At 44.1% G+C, this 24,875-nt stretch overlaps 1 protein-coding gene across 1 annotated transcript; it reads left to right on the forward strand.

Annotated features, from left to right (window-relative positions):
- Positions 1–359: 359 nt before the first annotated feature.
- LOC308094232 (transient receptor potential cation channel subfamily M member 4-like) lies at positions 360–5,617 on the forward strand (the record flags this gene model as incomplete). Its single annotated transcript, XM_080440754.1, has 5 exons — positions 360–720; positions 955–1,022; positions 1,188–1,362; positions 2,476–2,656; positions 5,541–5,617. Exons 1-5 carry the CDS (start codon positions 586–588, stop codon positions 5,615–5,617), a joined length of 636 nt encoding a protein of 211 aa, XP_080296880.1. The 5' UTR covers positions 360–585.
- Between the last annotated feature and the right edge of the window lie 19,258 nt (positions 5,618–24,875).

Consider the following 24,875-nt stretch of genomic DNA (forward strand, 5'->3'; position numbering starts at 1 on the left):
GGCCTATTTATCATTTCTCGTTTTAACCGCTACCAGAAGTAATTCGCTGTATTGTTCCAATAATACATTCAGAATGGAAAAATGGAAAATAAGGAAATCGCCTCATTTTCCAATTTATGTTCTTGTGTTTTGAATAGAAAATGGAAAAAATCTGATTACGACCAGAGGGGTGACATTTATTTATTCATGTATTTGTTTTATTGTTTTGACCGCGGCTTTTGATTGGCTGAAACAGAAGGCTTACTTTGTGGCTCCTAGGTCACTCCCCTCAGGGGAGTGACTTACTGACTGTATGTAAACTGCTGCTTTTCTCTATATTCTTCAGAATTCTCCCAATTTATTGAACTCCGTATTCTCTTCTCATTTGGTTCCGCGTCACGGTAACTTTAACTAAGTATAAATATTTCAGACTCAAGCTTTTCCTAGCTATCAGACATGATAATTGCATGAAGTGCATGGTAGGATTTAAAGGAATGCAGTGTCACAACTATCCTGACTGTCAGCAGACTTTCAAGAGAGAAGGACAGATACTTCCTCAATTTGTTTTAAATTAACTTTGAGCATAACAAGGGAAAGAGAGTAGAGATGGAACTTGAAGAGGGACGAGGCAGTGGCAAAATATCTGAATCTGAAGAGGAAGAGGAGAGTGACCCAGAGAGCGACAATGAAAAGAGACGATTAACAAGAGAAGAGAGAGAGTCGACTTCTGTTATGAAAAAGGTGGGCATTATAAAACTGGTTATTTATTAAAAAAAAACGTTAACCATATATTTTCAAAAGAACAAAATTAAAAGTGTACTGTGTAAATACTTCACTGTGCAAATACAAAGTTAAAAAAAAAGAGATCTAACCCATGCAGTTATGAATTTGCACCATAATCATCCAAAACGTAAATATCCTTTAGGCCTACGCATTGTGCTGTAATATACTATGTACTCTGTAAAATGTTTTTAGACTGCTGGATGGATACTAAAACACATCAAGAAAAGAGAGTGCACCACCTTTGTAGGGGATTCTTCCAGGTAAACAATACATCCCTTATCGCAAAACATTAAAATGACGAGAAAGTCACTGAAAATGCAAAAACTAAATAAGGAAGTTGTGGAACTGATTAGAAATTATATTTTGATGATTGCACAGAGTTCATGATAGGCTTAGTTGATGTATTGCCCTGTTGTCTCACTCAGAAATGGCACGCGATGTCAGTGTGGACGTCTGAGGAACAACCATCTACCAGTGGCTCTGGACGATTCCTTCAACACGGCCGTGGTCACCCACTGGGACAGTGCCCAGCACTCTTCTGAATATCCAACTGATGCCTTTGGAAGGGTGCATTTTCTGGAATCCCAGTGGTGTAGCTATGTAAGTGACAACCTGATAAATGTTCTCTGTGGTTCATGGTACTCTGTCTTGCATCATCAATCTAAAATTCTTAAAGGACCACAGCACCCATTTTCAACCTATCTTCATATAATTGGTCCTCATTAATGCTCATTATAATATGGTGCAATTCTTTGTCTACTCGGTCTGTGGCTCAGAGGGGACAGTTCAGAAACCCGCCTACCAGTGACATCATCGATGTGGAATCAAACTGCAGGCTTTCTATGCCTGGAAAGTTAGCATGCTATAATAGAAGCCATAGTTCTCACATTAATACAAAATATATAATAATAATAATAATAATAATAATAATAATAATAATTGAAGTCTTGTTTGAAATGACTAAACCTGCCTACTGATGATGTCACCAAAACATATGCCAACATGTACTATGTTGTATGTTTATTTTGATAAATTAAAATTACTTTATTTATTATTTTGTATTTAGGCCCTGCCCTAGTAATTCATTTGTGAAAGACAGATATAACCTAACTAATGACATTAGCAAAAATGATAATTATACAGTACTACAGCTTTTTTACTAGGCTAATAATAAATGTTGCTGTGATCCATATCCGTTTACTGCAATAACAGATAAAAACTTGTTTTGTTTTATAAGTTATAACAATATTTTTTTTACTATCTATGTATAGCATCTTGGTATGAAAATCTGCATTCTTAATTTAAACAATTACCCTGTATCATACAAACCAAACTGTGTGTAAATCGGTTGAGAACTCAGCGAGTGGTGCTTTTCAAGCCTCAATAAGCTTGGTTTATACTTCGACACATGACGGTATCGCGCATCGAACATCGCCAATGGGCTTGTACTGTAGATCTGCGATACTGTTGTGTGTCATAACATAAATAAGCATAAATAAAAAATTGCCGATCTCAATCTCTTTCTATAAAAGGATTGCAGATCGTGGTCATCCAATGGTCCAATGGTTATGTTGGAATCACGGAACGGAATGATTTAATTAGATCAATAATATTTTATTTATTTAGTTAGAAAATTAGTTCGACACCCCTGCTGAGCAGGTATACCCCAACCCTCCATCACTGTCATCATCTTATGTCTCTTTGATCGCCTAGTTCCTGCGCCTGTCATCGGACACAGACCCTTCCATTGTCTACGACCTGATGACAACACGGTGGGGTTTGCAACAACCCAACTTGGTGGTGTCTGTGATGGGAGGAAAAGTCAGTGCAAAGGTCAAGATCTGGGTTCAAGAGGTCCTCCGGCAGGGTCTGGTCAAAGCCTTGCAAAGCAAAGGTGTGTTGTGTATGTGGAAACTATACAGGCCCCTATTTTAGTCCAGACTGGCTAAATACACTATTTGGGGATTTAGGGTGGTGCAAGGGGCATTCCCGTGCAAAAGTTACTATTTTGGGACACCAGCCTTATCCGCAAAACACCTGCACCACCCGTTACATTATGCATAGGTGTAGTTTGGGCGTTACAATAATAAAACCAATCACTGTGCCAGGTGCCATTGCCCAAGACTCTGCCAATGTTGAGGCATACCGACAGAAATTTAGGAACCACAAAAAGGCCAGTGGTCAGTCCTATGTGGAATTTGCAAGGGAGACAGGAGTTTTGTTCGACAAATGGTGCGTTGCCACTAAAGTACAGGACTTTGATTCTCTCCGTGAGCTGATCCTGTTGGAAGAATTTAAAAATTCAATGCCAGAAAAGATAGTCACTTATCTAAATGAGAGAAAGGTGTCAGACTTGCAACAGGCAGCCATTCATGCTGATGAGTTTGTCCTCACCCATAAGCAGGTGTTTGGGCCTTATCAAGCAGCCAAGCCCTCTGTGTTTAAGTCTGTGAAAACAGATCAAGGTTTCTCACAGCCTGAAAAAGCAAAAGGAGATTTTTCATCCTCAAGGGAAGAACGTGAGTGTTACTATTGCCGTAGAAAAGGCCATCTAATTTCTGATTGTTTAACGTTAAAGAGGAAACAATCACCTGGTTTTTCATCTGGCCCTTCGCAAACAAAACCTGTGAGTTTGATTAAGACTATCTCAGGGTCCCGCACGGGGGCTCCTCCCCCTCAGCAAAGTGCACAAGATGATTGTTTCAAACCTTTCATTTTTAAGGGGTTAGTCTCTCTAACTGGGGATCCTAAAGACCAGAAGCCAGTTAGGATATTGAGGGATACTGGTGGGTATCACGGCCATCTTTCTTACTTCCCAACCATGCTTCCAGCAGCTCATTTGTTTGCTCCATGTATTGTCCTAATTAATTCACCTCCAGTCTTATAAAGATTGGTGGAGTGATGAGGGGAAGGACCAACCGGTGGTGAGAGGCGGAGTTGAGTTGAGTGAATGGGCTGGACCTGAGAGTGAGTGACAGAGAGCAGCAGGCAGAGAGTAGCAGGGAGAAAAACACCATACACAGTCTCCCCATAAACATACAGTCTCCCCAAACCCATACACGTAACACCTCCCACCCTAAAGACACAAACAAAATGTTTGTGGCTACAAAACACCACTCTTACAGACTGCGGGAGAGAGCGTCTGCTAAGACATTCTCGGAACCTTTCTTATGACGTATTACTAAGTTATAATTCTGTACAATAAGGGCCCAGCGCATGAGTCGCTGGTTCTGGTTATACATCCTGGATAGAAAAACCAAGGGGTTATGGTCTGTGTAAGCTACCACAGGAAGTATACTGGACCCTACATACACCTCAAAGTGTTGTAATGCAAACAGAAGTGCCAGTGTTTCCTTCTCTATGGTTGAATACCTGAGCTGGTGTTTGTTAAACTTCCTAGAGAAGTAACAAACTGGATGGTCGAGTTCCTGGTCATCTGTTTGCAACAAGACTGCACCGGCTCCAGTACCGCTCGCATCTACTTCTAACTTAAAAGGAAGAGTAAAGTTTGGAGCTGAGAGGACAGGTGCACTACATAAGAGGGCTTTTACGCTCTCAAAAGCACTCTGGCACTCACTGGTCCAGACAAAGGGCCTAGAGATACTGGTTAGGGCAGTGAGCGGAGTCACCACTGAAGAAAAATTCTTACAAAAACCACGATAGAATCCGGCCATGCCTAGAAAACGGCGCAATTCTCTTCGAGTGGTAGGCCTCAGGAAAGCAGTGATGGCAGAGACCTTGGCATCAATGGGCCTCACTTTTCCTTGGCCTACCTCTTTACCAAGGTAGAGAACTGTGCCTTTCCCAAACTCACATTTGGCTAGGTTGAGGGTTAAAGAAGCATTTGCTAAACGACTAAAAACTTCTCTCAGGGTTGACACATGTGAAGTCCAGTCTGAACTGTACACTACAATATCATCTAGATATGCCTTACAATGGGGGACATCCCCCAATACCAGATTAATGAGCCTCTGAAAGGTAGCAGGAGCATTACACATACCAAAAGGCATCACTGTATATTGGCAGAAATGATCAGGTGTCACAAAAGCAGAAACTGTGGATGCTTGATATGTCAAAGGAACCTGCCAATATCCTTTGAGCATATCAAGCTTACTCACATAAGTAGATGGACCAATCTCATCAATACAGTCATCAATCAGTGGCAGTGGATGAGCATCTTGTACCGTTACTGCATTCACCTTACGAAAATCAGTGCAAAACCTTGGGCTTCCATCTGACTTGATGTCTAACAAACATGGGGAACTCCATGGACTGGAGCTAGGCTTAGCAAATCCATGTTTTAACAAATACTCAACCTCTTTTTTCATTGTCTCCCGCTTAACAGGATTAACCCTATAGGCCCGCTGTTTGATGGGCCTAGCAGTGGTTAGTTTAAGGTCATGTCGGAGAACTGAAGTTTGAGATGGAATATCACTGAATAAACTTGGAAAATCCAAAATCAGATTCTCTATATCACTCAAGTGATCCTCTGGCAGGTGAGACAGAAAGGAAGGTAGATTCAACAACATTTCAGAATTTGCTAGTCTTGCACCCTGTGGGGTTGCGTTGCGCAACACCAGCCCATCATCATCAGGTTGAGAATCGCAGACCTTAGAATTTAATGCTACACCTAAAACTGCAGGCTCTGGAGACCTAGTTGGAACTTCATCCCCAGAGTGATACAGCTTTAGCATGTTAACATGGCACACACGGGACTGGCGCCTTCGGTCAGGGGTGCGAATAACATAGTCTGTCTCACTGATTTTTTGCTCTACCAGATAAGGACCAGAGAAGCGAACAGAGAGAGCGGAACCAGGTACTGGTAACAAAAGTAACACTTTATCTCCTGTGTTAAAGGAACGAGCAACAGCTTTCTTGTCAAAGTGTTGTTTCATGGTCACTTGAGAAGAGGCTAATGCATTTTTGGCTAAGGAACAGGCCTGCTTTAAGCGTTCTCTAAACTGATTAACATACTCAGGGACTGATTGAGAAGTTGCTTCAACATTAACCAACTGCTCCTTAAGGACTTGGAGGGGGCCCCTGACAGTATGTCCAAAAACTAGGCTAGCAGGACTGAAACCTAGTGACTCCTGAACAGTTTCACGAACTGCAAACAAAACAAGAGGAATGCTCTCATCCCAACTTGCTTTTGACTCAAGACAGTGTTTCCGCAGCATTGACTTCAGTGTCTGATGAAATCTTTCTAATGCCCCTTGTGTCTGAGGGTGATAGGCACTAGACACCCTGTGTTTAATGCCTAAAGTTTTAAGCACTTGTGCAAACAGTCTCGATTTAAAATTAGTGCCTTGATCTGTTTGCACAAACCGAGGTAGGCCAAAGGTAGAAAAGAACTTGGTTAAAGCTTTAATGACCACTTTAGCAGTAATTGTGCGCAGGGGAATGGCTTCTGGAAACCTGGTTGCAGCACACATAATGGTTAGAAGATATTGATTCCCCGACTTTGCTTTGGGTAAAGGACCCACACAGTCAACTATGACTGTCTCAAAAGGCTCTCCTATAACAGGAATAGGATGAAGAGGTGCAGGAGGAATAACTTGGTTTGGCTTACCCACCAGTTGACAAGCATGGCATGCACGACAGTACTGAGCAACATCATGTTTCAGTCTAGGCCAGAAGAAGTTCATCAGGACCCGGTCATATGTCTTGGTTACACCAAGATGACCGGACCAGGGATGGTCATGAGCCAAGGACAGCACCTTTTGTCGATACTGTTGAGGTACCACCAGCTGGTGGCATGTGCCCCAATCCAACCCCTCTGCAGCAGGATTAGACCAGGCGCGCATTAGCATACCATCTTCAAGATAGTATGCCACCTTCTTGGCTTTTGCTTCCTCTTTGCCTAGAACAGAGGCCTTTCCCAAACTCACATTTAATTTAATGCTACACCTAAAACTGCAGGCTCTGGAGACCTAGTTGGAACTTCATCCCCAGAGTGATACAGCTTTAGCATGTTAACATGGCACACACGGGACTGGCGCCTTCGGTCAGGGGTGCGAATAACATAGTCTGTCTCACTGATTTTTTGCTCTACCAGATAAGGACCAGAGAAGCGAACAGAGAGAGCGGAACCAGGTACTGGCAACAAAATTAACACTTTATCTCCTGTGTTAAAGGAACGAGCAACAGCTTTCTTGTCAAAGTGTTGTTTCATGGTCACTTGAGAAGAGGCTAATGCATTTTTGGCTAAGTAACAGGCCTGCTTTAAGCGTTCTCTAAACTGATTAACATACTCAGGGACTGATTGAGAAGTTGCTTCAACATTAACCAACTGCTCCTTAAGGACTTGGAGGGGGCCCCTGACAGTATGTCCCCTATAGGCCCAGTATGTTACGTCCCAGATGGTGGTCCAGGAGGAAGGGACGGTAACATATACCCAAATTATATAATTGAGACAGACAGAAGTTGAGGTTAACTGAAAAGTTGTTTATTAACAAACTAAATGGACAAAAAGTAAATGAATGCCAAGTCAACAATACAGGGAGGGTCAGGTGGTGCCAAAGGAAAGAATGTAGTAAAACCAAAACTCAGTCTAAACAAAATAAAGATATTACTTACTCACAAGAGAAACAAATCCTTCCTACTCTAACAAAAAACAGAAAATACAATGGGTGGCACTCACCTCTAGACTAGTGGGATTAAACACTGGAATTACCTACGTGCAATATGTACAGGGTACCCCAGAGCTAAACTGCCCCCCCCCCTGTACTAAACGTTTGGCAAAAGGTCAGAAAGTCTTTATAAGACTGGAGGTGAATTAGTTAGGACAATACATGGAGCAAACAAATGAGCTGCTGGAAGCATGGTGGGGAAGAGAGAAAGATGGCCGCCGTCACAGGTGCTTTATATATGATGACGATGGAGGTGATTGGTGGAGTGATGAGGGGAAGGACCAACCGGTGGTGAGAGGCGGAGTTGAGTTGAGTGAATGGGCTGGACCTGAGAGTGAGTGACAGAGAGCAGCAGGCAGAGAGTAGCAGGGAGAAAAACACCATACACAGTCTCCCCATAAACATACAGTCTCCCCAAACCCATACACGTAACACCTCCCACCCTAAAGACACAAACAAAATGTTTGTGGCTACAAAACACCACTCTTACAGACTGCGGGAGAGAGCGTCTGCTAAGACATTCTCGGAACCTTTCTTATGACGTATTACTAAGTTATAATTCTGTACAATAAGGGCCCAGCGCATGAGTCGCTGGTTCTGGTTATACATCCTGGATAGAAAAACCAAGGGGTTATGGTCTGTGTAAGCTACCACAGGAAGTATACTGGACCCTACATACACCTCAAAGTGTTGTAATGCAAACAGAAGTGCCAGTGTTTCCTTCTCTATGGTTGAATACCTGAGCTGGTGTTTGTTAAACTTCCTAGAGAAGTAACAAACTGGATGGTCGAGTTCCTGGTCATCTGTTTGCAACAAGACTGCACCGGCTCCAGTACCGCTCGCATCTACTTCTAACTTAAAAGGAAGAGTAAAGTTTGGAGCTGAGAGGACAGGTGCACTACATAAGAGGGCTTTTACGCTCTCAAAAGCACTCTGGCACTCACTGGTCCAGACAAAGGGCCTAGAGATACTGGTTAGGGCAGTGAGCGGAGTCACCACTGAAGAAAAATTCTTACAAAAACCACGATAGAATCCGGCCATGCCTAGAAAACGGCGCAATTCTCTTCGAGTGGTAGGCCTCAGGAAAGCAGTGATGGCAGAGACCTTGGCATCAATGGGCCTCACTTTTCCTTGGCCTACCTCTTTACCAAGGTAGAGAACTGTGCCTTTCCCAAACTCACATTTGGCTAGGTTGAGGGTTAAAGAAGCATTTGCTAAACGACTAAAAACTTCTCTCAGGGTTGACACATGTGAAGTCCAGTCTGAACTGTACACTACAATATCATCTAGATATGCCTTACAATGGGGGACATCCCCCAATACCAGATTAATGAGCCTCTGAAAGGTAGCAGGAGCATTACACATACCAAAAGGCATCACTGTATATTGGCAGAAATGATCAGGTGTCACAAAAGCAGAAACTGTGGATGCTTGATATGTCAAAGGAACCTGCCAATATCCTTTGAGCATATCAAGCTTACTCACATAAGTAGATGGACCAATCTCATCAATACAGTCATCAATCAGTGGCAGTGGATGAGCATCTTGTACCGTTACTGCATTCACCTTACGAAAATCAGTGCAAAACCTTGGGCTTCCATCTGACTTGATGTCTAACAAACATGGGGAACTCCATGGACTGGAGCTAGGCTTAGCAAATCCATGTTTTAACAAATACTCAACCTCTTTTTTCATTGTCTCCCGCTTAACAGGATTAACCCTATAGGCCCGCTGTTTGATGGGCCTAGCAGTGGTTAGTTTAAGGTCATGTCGGAGAACTGAAGTTTGAGATGGAATATCACTGAATAAACTTGGAAAATCCAAAATCAGATTCTCTATATCACTCAAGTGATCCTCTGGCAGGTGAGACAGAAAGGAAGGTAGATTCAACAACATTTCAGAATTTGCTAGTCTTGCACCCTGTGGGGTTGCGTTGCGCAACACCAGCCCATCATCATCAGGTTGAGAATCGCAGACCTTAGAATTTAATGCTACACCTAAAACTGCAGGCTCTGGAGACCTAGTTGGAACTTCATCCCCAGAGTGATACAGCTTTAGCATGTTAACATGGCACACACGGGACTGGCGCCTTCGGTCAGGGGTGCGAATAACATAGTCTGTCTCACTGATTTTTTGCTCTACCAGATAAGGACCAGAGAAGCGAACAGAGAGAGCGGAACCAGGTACTGGTAACAAAAGTAACACTTTATCTCCTGTGTTAAAGGAACGAGCAACAGCTTTCTTGTCAAAGTGTTGTTTCATGGTCACTTGAGAAGAGGCTAATGCATTTTTGGCTAAGGAACAGGCCTGTGTACAGGGTACCCCATACCCCATACAGGGTATGCTCATCCCGGACGAGCCCCCAAATGTTACGTCCCAGATGGTGGTCCAGGAGGAAGGGACGGTAACATATACCCAAATTATATAATTGAGACAGACAGAAGTTGAGGTTAACTGAAAAGTTGTTTATTAACAAACTAAATGGACAAAAAGTAAATGAATGCCAAGTCAACAATACAGGGAGGGTCAGGTGGTGCCAAAGGAAAGAATGTAGTATAACCAAAACTCAGTCTAAACAAAATAAAGATATTACTTACTCACAAGAGAAACAAATCCTTCCTACTCTAACAAAGAACAGAAAATACAATGGGTGGCACTCACCTCTAGACTAGTGGGATTAAACACTGGAATTACCTACGTGCAGTATGTACAGGGTACCCCAGAGCTAAACTGCCCCCCCCCCTGTACTAAACGTTTGGCAAAAGGTCAGAAAGTCTTTATAAGACTGGAGGTGAATTAGTTAGGACAATACATGGAGCAAACAAATGAGCTGCTGGAAGCATGGTGGGGAAGAGAGAAAGATGGCCGCCGTCACAGGTGCTTTATATATGATGACGATGGAGGTGATTGGTGGAGTGATGAGGGGAAGGACCAACCGGTGGTGAGAGGCGGAGTTGAGTTGAGTGAATGGGCTGGACCTGAGAGTGAGTGACAGAGCAGCAGGCAGAGAGTAGCAGGGAGAAAAACACCATACACAGTCTCCCCATAAACATACAGTCTCCCCAAACCCATACACGTAACACCTCCCACCCTAAAGACACAAACAAAAAGTTTGTGGCTACAAAACACCACTCTTACAGACTGCGGGAGAGAGCGTCTGCTAAGACATTCTCGGAACCTTTCTTATGACGTATTACTAAGTTATAATTCTGTACAATAAGGGCCCAGCGCATGAGTCGCTGGTTCTGGTTATACATCCTGGATAGAAAAACCAAGGGGTTATGGTCTGTGTAAGCTACCACAGGAAGTATACTGGACCCTACATACACCTCAAAGTGTTGTAATGCAAACAGAAGTGCCAGTGTTTCCTTCTCTATGGTTGAATACCTGAGCTGGTGTTTGTTAAACTTCCTAGAGAAGTAACAAACTGGATGGTCGAGTTCCTGGTCATCTGTTTGCAACAAGACTGCACCGGCTCCAGTACCGCTCGCATCTACTTCTAACTTAAAAGGAAGAGTAAAGTTTGGAGCTGAGAGGACAGGTGCACTACATAAGAGGGCTTTTACGCTCTCAAAAGCACTCTGGCACTCACTGGTCCAGACAAAGGGCCTAGAGATACTGGTTAGGGCAGTGAGCGGAGTCACCACTGAGGAAAAATTCTTACAAAAACCACGATAGAATCCGGCCATGCCTAGAAAACGGCGCAATTCTCTTCGAGTGGTAGGCCTCAGGAAAGCAGTGATGGCAGAGACCTTGGCATCAATGGGCCTCACTTTTCCTTGGCCTACCTCTTTACCAAGGTAGAGAACTGTGCCTTTCCCAAACTCACATTTGGCTAGGTTGAGGGTTAAAGAAGCATTTGCTAAACGACTAAAAACTTCTCTCAGGGTTGACACATGTGAAGTCCAGTCTGAACTGTACACTACAATATCATCTAGATATGCCTTACAATGGGGGACATCCCCCAATACCAGATTAATGAGCCTCTGAAAGGTAGCAGGAGCATTACACATACCAAAAGGCATCACTGTATATTGGCAGAAATGATCAGGTGTCACAAAAGCAGAAACTGTGGATGCTTGATATGTCAAAGGAACCTGCCAATATCCTTTGAGCATATCAAGCTTACTCACATAAGTAGATGGACCAATCTCATCAATACAGTCATCAATCAGTGGCAGTGGATGAGCATCTTGTACCGTTACTGCATTCACCTTACGAAAATCAGTGCAAAACCTTGGGCTTCCATCTGACTTGATGTCTAACAAACATGGGGAACTCCATGGACTGGAGCTAGGCTTAGCAAATCCATGTTTTAACAAATACTCAACCTCTTTTTTCATTGTCTCCCGCTTAACAGGATTAACCCTATAGGCCCGCTGTTTGATGGGCCTAGCAGTGGTTAGTTTAAGGTCATGTCGGAGAACTGAAGTTTGAGATGGAATATCACTGAATAAACTTGGAAAATCCAAAATCAGATTCTCTATATCACTCAAGTGATCCTCTGGCAGGTGAGACAGAAAGGAAGGTAGATTCAACAACATTTCAGAATTTGCTAGTCTTGCACCCTGTGGGGTTGCGTTGCGCAACACCAGCCCATCATCATCAGGTTGAGAATCGCAGACCTTAGAATTTAATGCTACACCTAAAACTGCAGGCTCTGGAGACCTAGTTGGAACTTCATCCCCAGAGTGATACAGCTTTAGCATGTTAACATGGCACACACGGGACTGGCGCCTTCGGTCAGGGGTGCGAATAACATAGTCTGTCTCACTGATTTTTTGCTCTACCAGATAAGGACCAGAGAAGCGAACAGAGAGAGCGGAACCAGGTACTGGTAACAAAAGTAACACTTTATCTCCTGTGTTAAAGGAACGAGCAACAGCTTTCTTGTCAAAGTGTTGTTTCATGGTCACTTGAGAAGAGGCTAATGCATTTTTGGCTAAGGAACAGGCCTGCTATAAGCGTTCTCTAAACTGATTAACATACTCAGGGACTGATTGAGAAGTTGCTTCGACATTAACCAACTGCTCCTTAAGGACTTGGAGGGGGCCCCTGACAGTATGTCCAAAAACTAGGCTAGCAGGACTGAAACCTAGTGACTCCTGAACAGTTTCACGAACTGCAAACAAAACAAGAGGAATGCTCTCATCCCAACTTGCTTTTGACTCAAGACAGTGTTTCCGCAGCATTGACTTCAGTGTCTGATGAAATCTTTCTAATGCCCCTTGTGTCTGAGGGTGATAGGCACTAGACACCCTGTGTTTAATGCCTAAAGTTTTAAGCACTTGTGCAAACAGTCTCGATTTAAAATTAGTGCCTTGATCTGTTTGCACAAACCGAGGTAGGCCAAAGGTAGAAAAGAACTTGGTTAAAGCTTTAATGACCACTTTAGCAGTAATTGTGCGCAGGGGAATGGCTTCTGGAAACCTGGTTGCAGCACACATAATGGTTAGAAGATATTGATTCCCCGACTTTGCTTTGGGTAAAGGACCCACACAGTCAACTATGACTGTCTCAAAAGGCTCTCCTATAACAGGAATAGGATGAAGAGGTGCAGGAGGAATAACTTGGTTTGGCTTACCCACCAGTTGACAAGCATGGCATGCACGACAGTACTGAGCAACATCATGTTTCAGTCTAGGCCAGAAGAAGTTCATCAGGACCCGGTCATATGTCTTGGTTACACCAAGATGACCGGACCAGGGATGGTCATGAGCCAAGGACAGCACCTTTTGTCGATACTGTTGAGGTACCACCAGCTGGTGGCATGTGCCCCAATCCAACCCCTCTGCAGCAGGATTAGACCAGGCGCGCATTAGCATACCATCTTCAAGATAGTATGCCACCTTCTTGGCTTTTGCTTCCTCTTTGCCTAGAACAGAGGCCAAACACTTGGCAAGGGTACTGTCACCCTGTTGCGCTACCATGTACTGTGCACGGTCAACCGGCAGGTTTAAATCATGAGCATCTTGCACTCCCACACCTTCAGGTTCTACATTAACTGTGGTCTTTGTTTTTTCTACCAAGGCCTCCCCTGTGTCTGAACCTAGGAAAGACTCAGACAAATCAACGCCAAATTTCTTTCTCTGAGCTCTAGTAACTACACATGCCGGAAACACATCAGGGTACTGCTGGAACACTTCATCAGACACCGAGTCAATGGTTGGCTTGTCTATCACCTCTGGTACTGGCACTACTTTACCACCTGCAATGTCATTAGACATTATGAAGTCTACACCCCTCACAGGCAAAGCATTGCGGACAGCCACTTTGAAAAATCCACTCACCAATTCAGAGTGTACGTGGACTCTATGCAGTGGTACTGGAACAAATCCCATTTCAATACCTTGCACTATTGCATTAGACTGGCAGGAGGAACTCTCAGACAGTGACAGTACATCAGCAAGGATAAACGATTGTGACCCACCAGTATCCCTCAATATCCTAACTGGCTTCTGGTCTTTAGGATCCCCAGTTAGAGAGACTAACCCCTTAAAAATGAAAGGTTTGAAACAATCATCTTGTGCACTTTGCTGAGGGGGAGGAGCCCCCGTGCAGGACCCTGAGATAGTCTTAATCAAACTCACAGGTTTTGTTTGCGAAGGGCCAGATGAAAAACCAGGCGATTGTTTCCTCTTTAACGTTAAACAATCAGAAATTAGATGGCCTTTTCTACGGCAATAGTAACACTCACGTTCTTCCCTTGAGGATGAAAAATCTCCTTTTGCTTTTTCAGGCTGTGAGAAACCTTGATCTGTTTTCACAGACTTAAACACAGAGGGCTTGGCTGCTTGATAAGGCCCAAACACCTGCTTATGGGTGAGGACAAACTCATCAGCATGAATGGCTGCTTGTTGCAAGTCTGACACCTTTCTCTCATTTAGATAAGTGACTATCTTTTCTGGCATTGAATTTTTAAATTCTTCCAACAGGATCAGCTCACGGAGAGAATCAAAGTCCTGTACTTTAGTGGCAACGCACCATTTGTCGAACAAAACTCCTGTCTCCCTTGCAAATTCCACATAGGACTGACCACTGGCCTTTTTGTGGTTCCTAAATTTCTGTCGGTATGCCTCATTTCCGCAGCATTGACTTCAGTGTCTGATGAAATCTTTCTAATGCCCCTTGTGTCTGAGGGTGATAGGCACTAGACACCCTGTGTTTAATGCCTAAAGTTTTAAGCACTTGTGCAAACAGTCTCGATTTAAAATTAGTGCCTTGATCTGTTTGCACAAACCGAGGTAGGCCAAAGGTAGAAAAGAACTTGGTTAAAGCTTTAATGACCACTTTAGCAGTAATTGTGCGCAGGGGAATGGCTTCTGGAAACCTGGTTGCAGCACACATAATGGTTAGAAGATATTGATTCCCCGACTTTGCTTTGGGTAAAGGACCCACACAGTCAACTATGACTGTCTCAAAAGGCTCTCCTATAACAGGAATAGGATGAAGAGGTGCAGGAGGAATAACTTGGTTTGGCTTACCCACCAGTTGACAAGCATGGCATGCACGACAGTACTGAGCAACATCATGTTTCAGTCTAGGCCAGAAGAAGTTCATCAGGACCCGGTCATATGTCTTGGTTACACCAAGATGACCGGACCAGGGATGGTCATGAGCCAAGGACAGCACCTTTTGTCGATACTGTTGAGGTACCACCAGCTGGTGGCATGTGCCCCAATCCAACCCCTCTGCAGCAGGATTAGACCAGGCGCGCATTAGCATACCATCTTCAAGATAGTATGCCACCTTCTTGGCTTTTGCTTCCTCTTTGCCTAGAACAGAGGCCAAACACTTGGCAAGGGTACTGTCACCCTGTTGCGCTACCATGTACTGTGCACGGTCAACCGGCAGGTTTAAATCATGAGCATCTTGCACTCCCACACCTTCAGGTTCTACATTAACTGTGGTTTTTTTTTTTTCTACCAAGGCCTCCCCTGTGTCTGAACCTAGGAAAGACTCAGACAAATCAACGCCAAATTTCTTTCTCTGAGCTCTAGTAACTACACATGCCGGAAACACATCAGGGTACTGCTGGAACACTTCATCAGACACCGAGTCAATGGTTGGCTTGTCTATCACCTCTGGTACTGGCACTACTTTACCACCTGCAATGTCATTAGACATTATGAAGTCTACACCCCTCACAGGCAAAGCATTGCGGACAGCCACTTTGAAAAATCCACTCACCAATTCAGAGTGTACGTGGACTCTATGCAGTGGTACTGGAACAAATCCCATTTCAATACCTTGCACTATTGCATTAGACTGGCAGGAGGAACTCTCAGACAGTGACAGTACATCAGCAAGGATAAACGATTGTGACCCACCAGTATCCCTCAATATCCTAACTGGCTTCTGGTCTTTAGGATCCCCAGTTAGAGAGACTAACCCCTTAAAAATGAAAGGTTTGAAACAATCATCTTGTGCACTTTGCTGAGGGGGAGGAGCCCCCGTGCAGGACCCTGAGATAGTCTTAATCAAACTCACAGGTTTTGTTTGCGAAGGGCCAGATGAAAAACCAGGCGATTGTTTCCTCTTTAACGTTAAACAATCAGAAATTAGATGGCCTTTTCTACGGCAATAGTAACACTCACGTTCTTCCCTTGAGGATGAAAAATCTCCTTTTGCTTTTTCAGGCTGTGAGAAACCTTGATCTGTTTTCACAGACTTAAACACAGAGGGCTTGGCTGCTTGATAAGGCCCAAACACCTGCTTATGGGTGAGGACAAACTCATCAGCATGAATGGCTGCCTGTTGCAAGTCTGACACCTTTCTCTCATTTAGATAAGTGACTATCTTTTCTGGCATTGAATTTTTAAATTCTTCCAACAGGATCAGCTCACGGAGAGAATCAAAGTCCTGTACTTTAGTGGCAACGCACCATTTGTCGAACAAAACTCCTGTCTCCCTTGCAAATTCCACATAGGACTGACCACTGGCCTTTTTGTGGTTCCTAAATTTCTGTCGGTATGCCTCAGGCACTAATTCATAAGCACGTAAAACGGCACCCTTGATTTTTTCGTACTGTAATGCCTCCTCTAATGACAGAGAGGAAACTACTTCTTGAGCTTTTCCACTCAATTTGCACTGAAGCAAAACTGGCCAAACATCGTTAGGCCACTTTAAAGATTGCGCAATGCGCTCGAAGACACTGAAATAAGAGTCAACCTCTGACTCCCGGAAGGGGGGTACCAAAGCAACATTTTTTGCTACATCAAAGGGGCGGGTTGGTACCGATTGAGAAGAAAACTGTTTAACTTTTTGCATCTCAACGTCAAGTTGCTTCAATTTAACTTCCTTCTCAGCGTCAATTTCTAACCGCCTTAATTCTAATTTGTGATCATACTCCGCCTTCGTAGCTCTTTCCTGAGCTTCCACCTGAAGGCGGGCAATACGAACTTTTATCCTAGCCTTGTCACTAGAAACACTTGATCGAGTGGACAATGTAGGCGACACAGGAACCTCAGGCTCCTCCTGGTCTCCACCTGGTGGAGCTTTTTCAGGTGACCCATGTTCGACAACACCTTCTACCTGCTCTGCAGGAGTAGGTGGAGGAACAGTCAAAATCTCTAACTCAATAAGTTTCTCCAAAACTGAAATCCTAACCTCTGGCTTAAGTATTGGCTTTAAGATGGGAATATTAAAATACGCTGCCAGGGCAAGCAAATCATCTTTCAAAAATAGGTTGAACTGTTCAAACGTTGGCTGATCAAGAAACGCTTTGATGTCAATCATGACTATGTAATAACACTGTTATAAACAACTTCACAATTCACAACATCCATCTGTCGTTAGAGTCTCAATTATGTAATCAGGGTATTATATTTTGGGATCATGAGTATCCCGGACGAACAGCTTTCTTGTCAAAGTGTTGTTTCATGGTCACTTGAGAAGAGGCTAATGCATTTTTGGCTAAGGAACAGGCCTGCTTTAAGCGTTCTCTAAACTGATTAACATACTCAGGGACTGATTGAGAAGTTGCTTCAACATTAACCAACTGCTCCTTAAGGACTTGGAGGGGGCCCCTGACAGTATGTCCAAAAACTAGGCTAGCAGGACTGAAACCTAGTGACTCCTGAACAGTTTCACGAACTGCAAACAAAACAAGAGGAATGCTCTCATCCCAACTTGCTTTTGACTCAAGACAGTGTTTCCGCAGCATTGACTTCAGTGTCTGATGAAACCTTTCTAATGCCCCTTGTGTCTGAGGGTGATAGGCACTAGACACCCTGTGTTTAATGCCTAAAGTTTTAAGCACTTGTGCAAACAGTCTCGATTTAAAATTAGTGCCTTGATCTGTTTGCACAAACCGAGGTAGGCCAAAGGTAGAAAAGAACTTGGTTAAAGCTTTAATGACCACTTTAGCAGTAATTGTGCGCAGGGGAATGGCTTCTGGAAACCTGGTTGCAGCACACATAATGGTTAGAAGATATTGATTCCCCGACTTTGCTTTGGGTAAAGGACCCACACAGTCAACTATGACTGTCTCAAAAGGCTCTCCTATAACAGGAATAGGATGAAGAGGTGCAGGAGGAATAACTTGGTTTGGCTTACCCACCAGTTGACAAGCATGGCATGCACGACAGTACTGAGCAACATCATGTTTCAGTCTAGGCCAGAAGAAGTTCATCAGGACCCGGTCATATGTCTTGGTTACACCAAGATGACCGGACCAGGGATGGTCATGAGCCAAGGACAGCACCTTTTGTCGATACTGTTGAGGTACCACCAGCTGGTGGCATGTGCCCCAATCCAACCCCTCTGCAGCAGGATTAGACCAGGCGCGCATTAGCATACCATCTTCAAGATAGTATGCCACCTTCTTGGCTTTTGCTTCCTCTTTGCCTAGAACAGAGGCCAAACACTTGGCAAGGGTACTGTCACCCTGTTGCGCTACCATGTACTGTGCACGGTCAACCGGCAGGTTTAAATCATGAGCATCTTGCACTCCCACACCTTCAGGTTCTACATTAACTGTGGTCTTTGTTTTTTCTACCAAGGCCTCCCCTGTGTCTGAACCTAGGAAAGACTCAGACAAATCAACGCCAAATTTCTTTCTCTGAGCTCTAGTAACTACACATGCCGGAAACACATCAGGGTACTGCTGGAACACTTCATCAGACACCGAGTCAATGGTTGGCTTGTCTATCACCTCTGGTACTGGCACTACTTTACCACCTGCAATGTCATTAGACATTATGAAGTCTACACCCCTCACAGGCAAAGCATTGCGGACAGCCACTTTGAAAAATCCACTCACCAATTCAGAGTGTACGTGGACTCTATGCAGTGGTACTGGAACAAATCCCATTTCAATACCTTGCACTATTGCATTAGACTGGCAGGAGGAACTCTCAGACAGTGACAGTACATCAGCAAGGATAAACGATTGTGACCCACCAGTATCCCTCAATATCCTAACTGGCTTCTGGTCTTTAGGATCCCCAGTTAGAGAGACTAACCCCTTAAAAATGAAAGGTTTGAAACAATCATCTTGTGCACTTTGCTGAGGGGGAGGAGCCCCCGTGCGGGACCCTGAGATAGTCTTAATCAAACTCACAGGTTTTGTTTGCGAAGGGCCAGATGAAAAACCAGGTGATTGTTTCCTCTTTAACGTTAAACAATCAGAAATTAGATGGCCTTTTCTACGGCAATAGTAACACTCACGTTCTTCCCTTGAGGATGAAAAATCTCCTTTTGCTTTTTCAGGCTGTGAGAAACCTTGATCTGTTTTCACAGACTTAAACACAGAGGGCTTGGCTGCTTGATAAGGCCCAAACACCTGCTTATGGGTGAGGACAAACTCATCAGCATGAATGGCTGCCTGTTGCAAGTCTGACACCTTTCTCTCATTTAGATAAGTGACTATCTTTTCTGGCATTGAATTTTTAAATTCTTCCAACAGGATCAGCTCACGGAGAGAATCAAAGTCCTGTACTTTAGTGGCAACGCACCATTTGTCGAACAAAACTCCTGTCTCCCTTGCAAATTCCACATAGGACTGACCACTGGCCTTTTTGTGGTTCCTAAATTTCTGTCGGTATGCCTCAGGCACTAATTCATAAGCACGTAAAACGGCACCCTTGATTTTTTCGTACTGTAATGCCTCCTCTAATGACAGAGAGGAAACTACTTCTTGAGCTTTTCCACTCAATTTGCACTGAAGCAAAACTGGCCAAACATCGTTAGGCCACTTTAAAGATTGCGCAATGCGCTCGAAGACACTGAAATAAGAGTCAACCTCTGACTCCCGGAAGGGGGGTACCAAAGCAACATTTTTCGCTACATCAAAGGGGCGGGTTGGTACAGATTGAGAAGAAAACTGTTTAACTTTTTGCATCTCAACGTCAAGTTGCTTCAATTTAACTTCCTTCTCAGCGTCAATTTCTAACCGCCTTAATTCTAATTTGTGATCATACTCCGCCTTCGTAGCTCTTTCCTGAGCTTCCACCTGAAGGCGGGCAATACGAACTTTTATCCTAGCCTTGTCACTAGAAACACTTGATCGAGTGGACAATGTAGGCGACACAGGAACCTCAGGCTCCTCCTGGTCTCCACCTGGTGGAGCTTTTTCAGGTGACCCATGTTCGACAACACCTTCTACCTGCTCTGCAGGAGTAGGTGGAGGAACAGTCAAAATCTCTAACTCAATAAGTTTCTCCAAAACTGAAATCCTAACCTCTGGCTTAAGTATTGGCTTTAAGATGGGAATATTAAAATACGCTGCCAGGGCAAGCAAATCATCTTTCAAAAATAGGTTGAACTGTTCAAACGTTGGCTGATCAAGAAACGCTTTGATGTCAATCATGACTATGTAATAACACTGTTATAAACAACTTCACAATTCACAACATCCATCTGTCGTTAGAGTCTCAATTATGTAATCAGGGTATTATATTTTGGGATCATGAGGATCCCGGACGAGCCCCCAAATGTTACGTCCCAGATGGTGGTCCAGGAGGAAGGGACGGTAACATATACCCAAATTATATAATTGAGACAGACAGAAGTTGAGGTTAACTGAAAAGTTGTTTATTAACAAACTAAATGGACAAAAAGTAAATGAATGCCAAGTCAACAATACAGGGAGGGTCAGGTGGTGCCAAAGGAAAGAATGTAGTAAAACCAAAACTCAGTCTAAACAAAATAAAGATATTACTTACTCACAAGAGAAACAAATCCTTCCTACTCTAACAAAGAACAGAAAATACAATGGGTGGCACTCACCTCTAGACTAGTGGGATTAAACACTGGAATTACCTACGTGCAATATGTACAGGGTACCCCAGAGCTAAACTGCCCCCCCCCTGTACTAAACGTTTGGCAAAAGGTCAGAAAGTCTTTATAAGACTGGAGGTGAATTAGTTAGGACAATACATGGAGCAAACAAATGAGCTGCTGGAAGCATGGTGGGGAAGAGAGAAAGATGGCCGCCGTCACAGGTGCTTTATATATGATGACGATGGAGGTGATTGGTGGAGTGATGAGGGGAAGGACCAACCGGTGGTGAGAGGCGGAGTTGAGTTGAGTGAATGGGCTGGACCTGAGAGTGAGTGACAGAGAGCAGCAGGCAGAGAGTAGCAGGGAGAAAAACACCATACACAGTCTCCCCATAAACATACAGTCTCCCCAAACCCATACACGTAACACCTCCCACCCTAAAGACACAAACAAAATGTTTGTGGCTACAAAACACCACTCTTACAGACTGCGGGAGAGAGCGTCTGCTAAGACATTCTCGGAACCTTTCTTATGACGTATTACTAAGTTATAATTCTGTACAATAAGGGCCCAGCGCATGAGTCGCTGGTTCTGGTTATACATCCTGGATAGAAAAACCAAGGGGTTATGGTCTGTGTAAGCTACCACAGGAAGTATACTGGACCCTACATACACCTCAAAGTGTTGTAATGCAAACAGAAGTGCCAGTGTTTCCTTCTCTATGGTTGAATACCTGAGCTGGTGTTTGTTAAACTTCCTAGAGAAGTAACAAACTGGATGGTCGAGTTCCTGGTCATCTGTTTGCAACAAGACTGCACCGGCTCCAGTACCGCTCGCATCTACTTCTAACTTAAAAGGAAGAGTAAAGTTTGGAGCTGAGAGGACAGGTGCACTACATAAGAGGGCTTTTACGCTCTCAAAAGCACTCTGGCACTCACTGGTCCAGACAAAGGGCCTAGAGATACTGGTTAGGGCAGTGAGCGGAGTCACCACTGAAGAAAAATTCTTACAAAAACCACGATAGAATCCGGCCATGCCTAGAAAACGGCGCAATTCTCTTCGAGTGGTAGGCCTCAGGAAAGCAGTGATGGCAGAGACCTTGGCATCAATGGGCCTCACTTTTCCTTGGCCTACCTCTTTACCAAGGTAGAGAACTGTGCCTTTCCCAAACTCACATTTGGCTAGGTTGAGGGTTAAAGAAGCATTTGCTAAACGACTAAAAACTTCTCTCAGGGTTGACACATGTGAAGTCCAGTCTGAACTGTACACTACAATATCATCTAGATATGCCTTACAATGGGGGACATCCCCCAATACCAGATTAATGAGCCTCTGAAAGGTAGCAGGAGCATTACACATACCAAAAGGCATCACTGTATATTGGCAGAAATGATCAGGTGTCACAAAAGCAGAAACTGTGGATGCTTTATATGTCAAAGGAACCTGCCAATATCCTTTGAGCATATCAAGCTTACTCACATAAGTAGATGGACCAATCTCATCAATACAGTCATCAATCAGTGGCAGTGGATGAGCATCTTGTACCGTTACTGCATTCACCTTACGAAAATCAGTGCAAAACCTTGGGCTTCCATCTGACTTGATGTCTAACAAACATGGGGAACTCCATGGACTGGAGCTAGGCTTAGCAAATCCATGTTTTAACAAATACTCAACCTCTTTTTTCATTGTCTCCCGCTTAACAGGATTAACCCTATAGGCCCGCTGTTTGATGGGCCTAGCAGTGGTTAGTTTAAGGTCATGTCGGAGAACTGAAGTTTGGGATGGAATATCACTGAATAAACTTGGAAAATCCAAAATCAGATTCTCTATATCACTCAAGTGATCCTCTGGCAGGTGAGACAGAAAGGAAGGTAGATTCAACAACATTTCAGAATTTGCTAGTCTTGCACCCTGTGGGGTTGCGTTGCGCAACACCAGCCCATCATCATCAGGTTGAGAATCACCGACCTTAGAATTTAATGCTACACCTAAAACTGCAGGCTCTGGAGACCTAGTTGGAACTTCATCCCCAGAGTGATACAGCTTTAGCATGTTAACATGGCACACACGGGACTGGCGCCTTCGGTCAGGGGTGCGAATAACATAGTCTGTCTCACTGATTTTTTGCTCTACCAGATAAGGACCAGAGAAGCGAACAGAGAGAGCGGAACCAGGTACTGGCAACAAAATTAACACTTTATCTCCTGTGTTAAAGGAACGAGCAACAGCTTTCTTGTCAAAGTGTTGTTTCATGGTCACTTGAGAAGAGGCTAATGCATTTTTGGCTAAGGAACAGGCCTGCTTTAAGCGTTCTCTAAACTGATTAACATACTCAGGGACTGATTGAGAAGTTGCTTCAACATTAACCAACTGCTCCTTAAGGACTTGGAGGGGGCCCCTGACAGTATGTCCAAAAACTAGGCTAGCAGGACTGAAACCTAGTGACTCCTGAACAATTTCACGAACTGCAAACAAAACAAGAGGAATGCTCTCATCCCAACTTGCTTTTGACTCAAGACAGTGTTTCCGCAGCATTGACTTCAGTGTCTGATGAAATCTTTCTAATGCCCCTTGTGTCTGAGGGTGATAGGCACTAGACACCCTGTGTTTAATGCCTAAAGTTTTAAGCACTTGTGCAAACAGTCTCGATTTAAAATTAGTGCCTTGATCTGTTTGCACAAACCGAGGTAGGCCAAAGGTAGAAAAGAACTTGGTTAAAGCTTTAATGACCACTTTAGCAGTAATTGTGCGCAGGGGAATGGCTTCTGGAAACCTGGTTGCAGCACACATAATGGTTAGAAGATACTGATTCCCCGACTTTGCTTTGGGTAAAGGACCCACACAGTCAACTATGACTGTCTCAAAAGGCTCTCCTATAACAGGAATAGGATGAAGAGGTGCAGGAGGAATAACTTGGTTTGGCTTACCCACCAGTTGACAAGCATGGCATGCACGACAGTACTGAGCAACATCATGTTTCAGTCTAGGCCAGAAGAAGTTCTTCAGGACCCGGTCATATGTCTTGGTTACACCAAGATGACCGGACCAGGGATGGTCATGAGCCAAGGACAGCACCTTTTGTCGATACTGTTGAGGTACCACCAGCTGGTGGCATGTGCCCCAATCCAACCCCTCTGCAGCAGGATTAGACCAGGCGCGCATTAGCATACCATCTTCAAGATAGTATGCCACCTTCTTGGCTTTTGCTTCCTCTTTGCCTAAAACAGAGGCCAAACACTTGGCAAGGGTACCGTCACCCTGTTGCTCTACCATGTACTGTGCACGGTCAACCGGCAGGTTTAAATCATGAGCATCTTGCACTCCCACACCTTCAGGTTCTACATTAACTGTGGTCTTTGTTTTTTCTACCAAGGCCTCCCCTGTGTCTGAACCTAGGAAAGACTCAGACAAATCAACGCCAAATTTCTTTCTCTGAGCTCTATTAACTACACATGCCGGAAACACATCAGGGTACTGCTGGAACACTTCATCAGACACCGAGTCAATGGTTGGCTTGTCTATCACCTCTGGTACTGGCACTACTTTACCACCTGCAATGTCATTAGACATTATGAAGTCTACACCCCTCACAGGCAAAGCATTGCGGACAGCCACTTTGAAAAATCCACTCACCAATTCAGAGTGTACGTGGACTCTATGCAGTGGTACTGGAACAAATCCCATTTCAATACCTTGCACTATTGCATTAGACTGGCAGGAGGAACTCTCCGACAGTGACAGTACATCAGCAAGGATAAACGATTGTGACCCACCAGTATCCCTCAATATCCTAACTGGCTTCTGGTCTTTAGGATCCCCAGTTAGAGAGACTAACCCCTTAAAAATGAAAGGTTTGAAACAATCATCTTGTGCACTTTGCTGAGGGGGAGGAGCCCCCGTGCGGGACCCTGAGATAGTCTTAATCAAACTCACAGGTTTTGTTTGCGAAGGGCCAGATGAAAAACCAGGTGATTGTTTCCTCTTTAACGTTAAACAATCAGAAATTAGATGGCCTTTTCTACGGCAATAGTAACACTCACGTTCTTCCCTTGAGGATGAAAAATCTCCTTTTGCTTTTTCAGGCTGTGAGAAACCTTGATCTGTTTTCACAGACTTAAACACAGAGGGCTTGGCTGCTTGATAAGGCCCAAACACCTGCTTATGGGTGAGGACAAACTCATCAGCATGAATGGCTGCCTGTTGCAAGTCTGACACCTTTCTCTCATTTAGATAAGTGACTATCTTTTCTGGCATTGA

This window comes from Gymnoscopelus braueri (genome assembly GCF_963280865.1).
Source record: "Gymnoscopelus braueri genome assembly, chromosome: 2".
In the NCBI taxonomy this organism is placed as follows: Eukaryota; Metazoa; Chordata; class Actinopteri; order Myctophiformes; family Myctophidae; genus Gymnoscopelus; species Gymnoscopelus braueri.